A 10221-nucleotide genomic window follows, 5' to 3' on the forward strand; every position below is an offset into this window, starting at 1 on the left:
AAAAATCAGAGAAGTTTGCCATAGGAATGGTTTAGTTGCCCCCTTGACTTAGCTGTTGATACCCTACATTATCATTTCCTGCTCTGTTCTCTTATCCAAATGCTGTCATTCCCACCAGCCCCATCTTGAGAATCAGGACATCATCCTCCACGTGCTGGTCTCATCAACACCTATGGAAGTAATGAAGAAAGCAGTTCTGAAATCCATTCTTCTATCTCATTATTTTTTAACTATTTCACTCTGCCTGCTGAATGTCTTTTCCTCAGAAACTGTCCTGTCCTCATCTTCAAGGCTGTAGAATCTTTTTCTAGTCTTCTCCTGATTTTGGGCTTAATCTACTGACTCCCTCACACCCACTTCACTCTTCCACTTTTGACTTCCTCAAAAGGCCACTACTGTGTGTTCTTCCAAATCCCTCTCCAGGAGTCATTTCTCCTGTGGCATCTACAGGGATGCAGTAAACTCAGCCTGGCCACACGCAGGGCAATGACAGAAAGTTACTGTTTTTAGTGATAGTCTTTGGAGTTTAAATATCATCCATTCCTTCTTGCAAGATGATTGCCTGATAAGGCTTTTATCCACCACGAAGATTTACTCGTACAGAATGTGCTGTCTCAAAGCTGTAAAGCATTTATCCCCTGTGGAGACACCACCTGATGCACTGCGCTGTCAGCCATGTACTAAAATAATTCTCTATGATGCCCCAAAGCATTTCCCAAACTGGAAAGGGATGTTGTACCCCAGAGACTGACACCTTTACTAAAACATTTGTCTAGTCTGTGATATAGCAGCTATGGGACAAACTCCTCCTCGGCATGCTTTGCCTGGATTTGCACCAGCTATAGATTTTCCCTCTTATCCTTTCAGATTGCAGCAGATGGTGAAGTTTCTACACCAGAGGCTGTCGATAGAATTTTAAAAGGCATCTCATAACAACACATTGGAGCTGCACATTTAATCTGTGCTGCACTACCAAGATGATTTTAAAAAGAGTTTAAAATTTAGCACTGCCAGTTTCTGCAGAAGCACCATCAAGGAGCCTTCTCAAAGCCCACAGCTTAATGAGAGATGACCTCCCAAACTGCCACCCAAATCACCGCTCTCTGCGTAACCAGCACTCTGCTGTTTAAGAGAAATGGCATTACTACTATGTCCTGTGAGATACTAATCCAGCAAAACATCTGATGGAAATTTTAAAGGGCTACTTATGTACTTCTGTCTCTTTTGGGTCCATGGCTGAGCTTGTGTACAGTAAATACAGTGGCCAAAACCAGAAACATTATTCCTTCTGCCTAAGACAGACCATCCCAGACATAATAAATACCACTGTTTTCCTAGCTGGACCACTTTCATTAAACAGTTAAGACAAATCAGACATCAATACTACAAGTACTTAAATAAATTACAATTATTGTACATAGCCTGTTCTTTAAAGATTAATTCCTAAAAGTGAGCTTCCCAGCTGGAAAAGCTACTTGGCCCAAAGGCTAATAATATCAATAAAAGGCCACCTAAGCTAAACATTACTGCATATACTAGCATTGAGGAGGGGGCAAATTGTTTTGATTTAAGCACAGCACTGCTTAAAGTCAGCTAGGAATGATCCTGGAATCTACTGTGTGGAGCAGGAGGGCTGGGTATGCCAATCTGACTGCAAGATCAAGACTAATGTGAATACCCATGTTTAACCAACGCCTGCTTTACAATTTAGTTGCAACATTTCAGAGAGCTCTGTCTCCAATCTCCAATTCTTTTGCTCCACTATAATTAGAACAAACTTCCTTGTTAACTTCTGTAGTGTCACAACACTGCAGCTTCATGTGCCAGGAGGGAGACTGTCAGAATTTCTTAATGAGGTACTTTCCTTGCAAGCCCAGCTAAATCCTGGACTTCAATCATCTCCATCTTCTTCATTTTCTCACAGAACACCAGAGATGTAATTCTTCCTTGATAGGAAAGATTGCATTTTTCTGATCTATAACTGGTCAAGCCAGATGATCAGTTTATCATTATAGCAGCTACACTTTTTATTTGATTTCAAGAACTGTAAGAAAACTAAAAGTTGGTGTTTTCCAGGAAGAAATCAATTAAAACTGTCACGTGTCAACTAAGACAAACTATTCAAACTACATTTTATAAAAAGAACCCCTACACTAGATAGAAGTGGTAGTGAATGTAATTTTTTCAGAGAAAATATTCAGACAATAATCCACCAGAAAATAGAGAAATAAATAAGACAAGTTACTTACAATCTTTTTTCCTCGAGGTGAACTGCCCTATCTGTTATGCTGTGCATATTCTGCACACATCAGAAGTAGTCCCCTAAGTTTTTATTTCAGCCTGTCCGTAGGAGTACAGGACCTGGGGTCTCACTCAAGCCCTCAGGCAATGGGACTGTATTCTCCTGCAGAAATCAGAAAAATAACTCAGAGGTTAGTGGTAGAAACAGCAACAGCCATGATGGAATTGCAAAATAATCAATAACTCTTTATGCCATACAGAAAGATTTTTCAGAGGAGTACAGAGGTAGGTGAGGGACAACAGGATAGTCTCCTCTCAGCGAACATGGTGTTGGGGACAGAAATTCCTAAGATGTGTAGGAAAAAAGCAGTCATGCTTACCCTGGGGTGTTGTTTTGCATACAGAAGGCATCAGAAGCAATGTGTGGCAACTATAGGTCACCCTGAACTGATATCTTCCTAGGTCTTGTTTTCTCTCTTGCTTTCTGCTTATCAATCCCAGAGGATTCACTTTTCTTACCAGATAACCTTGAAACTTGGTAGGCACCAGGTTTACAGTAAAGCAAGTATTGCACCATACAGGAATTGCTTCCTTCCCACGTGGGGACAAGAGAATGTCTATGCAATGCAAATACCAGTTGGGAAGCCCACAAGATGAATGGAAGGGTTGTGAGGTGTGCAGAAGAAAAAGAAGCTGGTGGTCTCACTGGTGACAAACAGTGGCAAACCAGCTAAGGTGCACTGAGTGCTGCTTCCTTTGTTGCCACAGGCACCAAAGTAGAAAGGAGTAAACTATTCAAGTACTTGAAAAATAACTCTGTAGAGACACACTCAAAGATGGGTGCCTATATGGGCAACAGCATGAAGTAGGAAACAAGGCTAAACAATTAAAGGATAAAGCTGTTAAAGGAAATAGGTGACATGGATAAAATCTTAAAAAATAGTTTGCCATTTCCAGTGGCCTATGCAGTGTTTGACTCAGCTGGACAGGAATCTGTTCTCCTTAAATGAGTCCAAAATGGATTATTAGTTCAACTCAACAGCCCAACATGTAGGTCAACACAGCTCTTGGGAGCTGGTGGCTGGTGTTTAGCACAAGCAGAGCAGCCACCTTTTACAGATGGTGTGCGGGAGAGCAATAGGTGATGGCTTGTGAAGGTGAAAATAGAAAATCACAGAAAAAGGGACTTCATGTGCTACTCAATTAATGTACTTTCAGTAGAACAAAGTCAATCTATAGATTTATGGCCCCTTCACTGCTGTTGAAATTACACTGTAGTCTCACAGGCTAGGGTTATCAGTGCATCTCATAATAAGAGATTTGTATGTGACTCTGGATTTCTTCTTGAACTACCTGGATTCTTACCTGAATTCAGCCTTTAACTGAAAAAAATTTCTGGTAAGATGGTTGTAAAACCTCTATGAAACAAACTGAGCATATCTATGTGCTTTTTAATCAGTAAATGGCTCTTCTTTGGCTGCTCACTATTATCCCCTCTCTGCCCCTAAAACTTGCAAAGAAGTTCTGACATGGATTAGGACCACTCAAGTCAATCGGCCCTCATTACTGTAGCAAATGGTTTTGATTTGGGGGCAGTGAATCTGGATGGCATGGATCAGATGTTCTTACCATGATGAAGTGATAACCTTGTGAGTGGTGTCAGGACTCAGGATCTGGAGACTTTGCCAGCGAAAGCTCTGGTGCACATGAGCAGCTGGAGAATTCCCAGAAAGCCCTGCATGTGGCAGAGAATAGAATTCTCCAGGGTTTGTCAATCCCTGTATTTTAAAGCTTGTGTTGATATCTCTGTCTTGCGAGGAATCCAGAATCTGGGAGCTCTATGCAAGTGCTGAACTGCAGACTGGTTAATTCTTAATGCCCAGCAGAGAGGCTGCTCCTGCTGCTGCTACTTTCAGAGCACACCGTGCCTTCCACATCCCACAGACACATCCAGGACACACTTTCCCATACAGGGCTTGTGCCCCCACAGCAGCATCCCAAGGAAACACACCTTTGCTTCTCTCATATCTACAGATATTTCTCTGACAGCACCACAGCTCGCTCTCCTCTCTCCCTGATTTGGCTCAGCCTTGGTGTCTGTGGCCTTGCTTCTCATTCCTGGAATGACACAAAGCAGGATCAGATCAGCTAAGTCCTGCTGATGTAAAACACAGGAGGAAGAGGCCCTGTGTGTTTGGCTGGCTTCCTCTGTGTGCTATTCCGCCTGCCTTTGACACTTGGCACACATGGAAACATTCATATATAGCAAATCCCTAATGTTCCCTCTTATAGAATAACCATTTGGGAGTTGGCTTGTTTAAAGATAAGCATACATATACTGGATTGATAAATGCCTCTGAGCCTTGACTTGTGAACTGGGCCCTCCTTATCCAAAGTGTTCATCTACAAAGCAAATCAAGGAACCAAAGTGGAACAATAAATCTAATTCAATAACCAAATGAAAAGCAAAACCCATCCATACAATGAAGTTTCACTCTATCTGATGATTTATCTAATATAAATATTTTAAATATTTTTAATGTAATAATTAAAATAACCCTAAAAATATTAATCAACTTTTCAAGGAAACCACCAGTGAAAAGATAAAAGATTTGACTTCAAAACATGACAAAGATTTTTTTCCCTGTATTTCTTCCTTTCATTGCAGATAAAGCTTTTCACTACATGAAAATTAAACTCAATAAGTGGGTTTTTTAAAATTTGCCAAAATAAATTTGTCTTGCTCCAGCTCACATCCAAAGACATATAAATAGAACATGCTACATAAAATAACTTTGTGAGAAGCAGATAGGCCTTCTAATGCTAGCAGACTTCATTTGTTGGGTATTACCATGGCACATGACATCATCTTGCCATCAGCATCTATTACCACTAACAATACAACTTTTACTGTCAACTCTTCTATATTAAGGGGCAGGAGAACTCTCACAACTCTTCTGTCATCAACTACCTTTTAAACAGGCTCATAAGATAATTCAGGTTGGAAGAGCCCTCAGGAGATCTTGTAGACCAGCCTCCTGCTCAAACTGTAATGAGAATCATTAAGATACTGCCCAGTCAGTTAATTAACCCTCCTTCATTTGCCCTACATATATTTAATTATTCATAAGCAGTGCTGAAGTTACATTCAGAAATCACTGTGATCATCATGTGGTATTCATTAGCAAGAATACTTTCTGAAAGGGGGTCACAGTGTTTGGGGGTCTCATAGGCTTCCTTGACAACAAACGTTTTCAGGAAAAAAATTCAGTAACTTCAGTAACTTGTTTCTCTTCACATATTCCAGCTGTTTTGTGAGTTCTTTTTTTTTTGTTATTTTGGGTTGGGTTTTTTTTTTGTTGTTTTTGGGTTGTTTTGGGGTTTTTTTTGTGCCAAGACAAAATAGTTTTTGTCTTGCTCTGTTCTTTCCTGAGCTTTCCCCTTCTGCATGGGTCTCTGCCATGGCTTTGTGCTAAACACCAAAAAAATTGTATCTTGCCATCTCCCAAGCAGTCAGTCCAATAACCAGATCTTAACCAGCTGATGTGGGGAAAGGAGTAGCAGCCTTTGTGATCCACCAATGGGTGAAGCCACAGGCAAGGACTTACCAGAAAAGCCTGAAGGAATGAAATGGGACCTTTAATTTCAAACAGCATTTTTAAAGCCCACTCCCTACTATTATGCAAAGTACATGGTAGGGTCTCTGACAAACCCCCTTGTTTCCTCTGTCAGCAGCACTGTTTCTAAAAACGTTGCTCAATCCTTCTATTTTTGGGTTCACCAGTTACAGTCTGGTCTATCATCATTATGAAATATGCAATGAACAGATTCTGAGACAATGGGGGACAGAACTTTCCAGCTATTTTTTCCAGATCAGTCAGCTGATTTTCCACATTAATTTAACTGTTGAGCCATTAATTACTAAAGAAGCAGTTGATTTTGATAGGACCAGACTGCAAAGCCTTCTGGCAACTCTTGTTACCAGTTCAATGCAACCTATAAACTTCAGCAGTGAGCTGTGGGCTGATAAACCAGGGGACAGCACTTGAACACTGGGGTGTTTTGATCAATAGAATCCACCTAAAAAGATGAATTAAAGGCTCTTTTTTCATATTTAGAAATTAGAAGCAACATAAACACAGAAATAAAGTTAGTTTATGTACGTGCTCATGGTAAAAACCCCAGCTGTCTAGATATTCAACAGGGGAGTAACTTCTTTTACATGCTGGCTCAGAATGGGTAAGGTTTCTGTAATAAATAACTATTGCAAATGTAAAAAAAGTCCTATTATGATGATTTTAAATGGAGAATGATGTTTAGATATGTGATTGTATTTTAACAAGTTACAGGCTTTTTTTTCTCCCCAGTTCTTTGCATAAAATTTTTCATTAAGAAATCAAATTAACTTGAAGGATATTTATAAATGAAAATGTCTCCATAAATATAGACATGCTTATAACAGGAATGGAAAGAGCATGGACTAGAAAATAGGAAATAAGTTCAAAAATTTCACATACCAGAGACAAGGCAATACCATCCATTTGCCTAAGTAGTGAATTTCTTTCCTTTTCAACCATAGGATCAGAGTTAACTTGGACTATCTCAGTCCTCAGTTTCCCAGAGCAGACAATGAAAATATAAGACATCTTCTGAGAACTAAAAATTCCATTAAAAATTTGCAGCCCCTCTGAGAAAAGAAGAACAAGAGTCATAGTCTAAGAGAGTACAGAGCTAAAGTAAGATCTCAAATATATCTGTAACACCGTCTAAAGATGAAATGACGTTCCCAATCCAATACGATTTAATAGACCAACACGCCTCACACCACCTTGTTTTACAGTTGGATTCATGTGGTCTGTCACCTGCACTAGATTATTTCTACTGGGGAAAATGGTTTTGAAACAATAGGGACCATATATTTAGCCATCAAGGACAGAGGAAAATACCCTAGTTTATCGTGTATCCCCTGAAGAGAATCCCTGAGCCAAACTTGCTTTTACTATCATAATGGGACTTTTTACATCGGTGTGGAGTTGGAGAGAGGAAAAAAGAGGAAGGATTGTTTTAACATTTTCCCCTCTGGCATTGTTGATCTCCTGCAAAGGCATGAGTCCCAGGGATGGACACACAGCAGCAGCACCCACTGCCAGTGTATCCATCACTGAATGCAGGAGCACCATCATTCCTGGACTGTAATTGCCCTTCCTTAGAAATTACAAGTAAGCAGGTCACTAAAATATCCTGTAATATGGAGCATCTAAATGGGAAATGGGCTTTGACCTGCTGTTTTCCGTTTCTAAGTATTTGGGGATTTGAACGTTCAGCCTCAAGCACACATTCATCTCAGGCAGTTCAGCTGTCACTCGTAATACAAATCAAAGGATGATGGATGGCAGAATCTGCCCAGAAGTTCAATTCCTGCCAGGGTCATTCTGTCCATAGTGACCACTTTTCCACACTAACCTCAGCACTTCATTGGCTCATCATAATAATTTTTTTACACATGAAAGTATATGCATAAATGTGTATAAAATGTTAATCTACCAACTATAAAATTTATCTTATCTAAAGCTTTTCAACTGATGGATTTGTTTATGTGCACTATGCCTTCTGACATCATTTCATTTCCCACTGCCACATGAAAATTGGAAAAAAAAAAAGTCAGAGCATCCTTACATTCATCCTGTACTGTACTGCTTTTGTTTCTGTAGATGAAGGTATGAAGCAAGCATGTGGAAGAAGAGCTGGATGAATATTTTAAAACATATTTGTGTAAATATACTGATTAATTTCTCATGCAATAGATTTCAGTTGCACTCTTGTGCAGCCTTTATACACTTACAGAACGCAAACAAGCTGGTAGAAAAGTTTACCAGCAGGAATGCCTGTAGAAGTAGTACATTTTACAAAAATATTTATTGTAAGAAAATGTTCTATATATAATCTATACATATAAGTTTATATAATCTATACTTAAAAGTTTATATACACATAGATAAATATTCACTTAAACTTGACTTCTCCAGCAAGAGAAACAGAAATGTGGCTGAATATATATCCAGTCAAATTAGCTCATGTTTAACTTGCAGTAGCAAAGACCAGCAATAAGATGTTCACAACCAAACCCGGGATAATGAATTATTATAGAAGTGATTAAACAAATAATTGCCGAATTACTATTACAGTCCACAGACATATTAACTTACAAGTTATTTTCAAGGTAAAGGAAGCTGTCAAAAGAAATGGGTCACTGCATGAAATTCATCCAGCTCTGCCGTGAATACTAAACATTCAGTGCTCTGTGTGTGTAATTTTCTGGAGTCCAAAGAACAAAATCTGGAGGGGCTAATGTATTTCTCTACCAATAAATGGTGCCTCAGCAATAGCTTGTCTATTCAAAGCCCTATCCATAGAACAGCTTTTGTTTTCCTTCCATGGTAGCTCAAGTGTGTCTCAGTATTCTCTTGACGGAAATTATATTGCAATTATTTCAATCCTTCCAGTTGACAACTGACTTGATCTCGAACATATTCACCTCCATTGGCTCAGTAACGCTGGCCTTGTTATTGATCCTCTTCTTGGCAGTTGTGGTTTCAGTCGTCGCTGCCAATAAACGGGCGACCCAAGGCACCTACAGCCCCAGCCGGCAGGAGAAGGAGGGGTCCCGCGTGGAGATGTGGAACATGGTGCAGCCACCGCCAATGGAAAGACTGATTTAGGAGACAGCAAAAGCACTCCTGCATCCTGGAAGGTGGCTGAAAGGGGACACTGTACATATGTTAGATATATTATTTTCACTCTGATATCAGGAATACTCATTATAACAATGACTTTGGGCTTTCAATGTTTTCCTTTTAACTTCAATAACATGAAAATTCTTTTAGCATTTAAATGAACCAATGACATTTATCATTGCTTTGGACCAGCGTGTCCAAGGACAATTTTTTATTTGCACTGGAAACCACAGCCTTGGTAATCAGCAGTAGGTATTATAGACAGTAATGGCTCCTGGGATACCTGTAAGTGCCTGCCTTGGACACAACACGGATAACAGCCTCTCATTCACACTATCCTTGGACTGCCCAGCAATCACTGCTGCAGAAGGTGATGAAGACAAATCAACTAAGCCTGTACAATAAAGACATTGCAATTCTGTTATCAAAGGGTTTAGTACTAGAACTGTGTCTCAGCATATCTACTTTCATCTGTTAATCAGGGATTATAAAAGGAAGCTGTGTGAAAACTCTCCAAAATAAATGCTTCAAATTTAATTGTTTTTCTTTCCTCCAGTTCTTTCATTTTACCTACCACCCCTCCACCTTTTACTGAAATGAAGGTGAAATGCAATTCAGTTTCCACAAAAGCACATGTTTCTCTGAGTATAAATGCTTGTGTCCTAAAATATCCAGTGAGCATAACATGACTACTTAGGAGATGTAAAATCTAAATATCCTAACCAAATTGTGTACATCCACACTACGGCCTTCCTCCCATTACAATATTACCTGATAGTCCCTTTTAGAAAATTATTGCTTCTCACACTGACTGCCAAAAAGCATGCACAGAAATCTTTCCCAAAGCTCATGGAAAATGCCAGGAAAGTTACAGAAGTAGCCTACAGGTAAAATACAGGCTTGAAAATAATTACAGCAAAGTTGGTGCTTCTCCTGGCACTCAGACTTCTCATATGATCATGGGAAAATAAATTTTTATGTCTCAATTTTCCTCTTTTAAAACAGAGATAATCCCATTTAACTACCTCATAAACCTCAGCAGCACAAGGCTTGCTTTGTCAAAAAAGAAACAAATGCATAAAATGTAATGAGAGAAGCTTGTAAGCTTGTAATGGAATAGATATTTACATAGATGTAATGTATGTTACATTAACATGTAATGAAATAGTCATTTGATGCAAAGGCATCTTGTAATGAAATAGAGATTTAAAAATGTAGGTTAATGGTTGGACTCAATGGTCTGAGA

The 10221-nt window shown here is 39.3% G+C and overlaps 1 protein-coding gene across 2 annotated transcripts in view; it reads left to right on the forward strand.

Annotated features, from left to right (window-relative positions):
• The window catches only part of CRB1 (crumbs cell polarity complex component 1), a 97907-nt gene extending 88405 nt beyond the window's left edge, over window positions 1-9502 (forward strand). The window contains exon 12 of one of the 2 annotated variants that reach the window (XM_071565606.1): window positions 8745-9502. In XM_071565606.1, coding sequence (XP_071421707.1) covers window positions 8745-8960 — 216 coding nt within the window. In that variant the 3' untranslated portion in view covers window positions 8961-9502. The remainder of the gene's footprint in view (window positions 1-8744) is intronic. The other variant, XM_071565607.1, reaches the window with a different exon arrangement.
• The last annotated feature ends 719 nt before the right edge of the window (window positions 9503-10221 follow it).

Source organism: Pithys albifrons, chromosome 10 (assembly GCF_047495875.1).
Source record: "Pithys albifrons albifrons isolate INPA30051 chromosome 10, PitAlb_v1, whole genome shotgun sequence".
In the NCBI taxonomy this organism is placed as follows: Eukaryota; Metazoa; Chordata; class Aves; order Passeriformes; family Thamnophilidae; genus Pithys; species Pithys albifrons.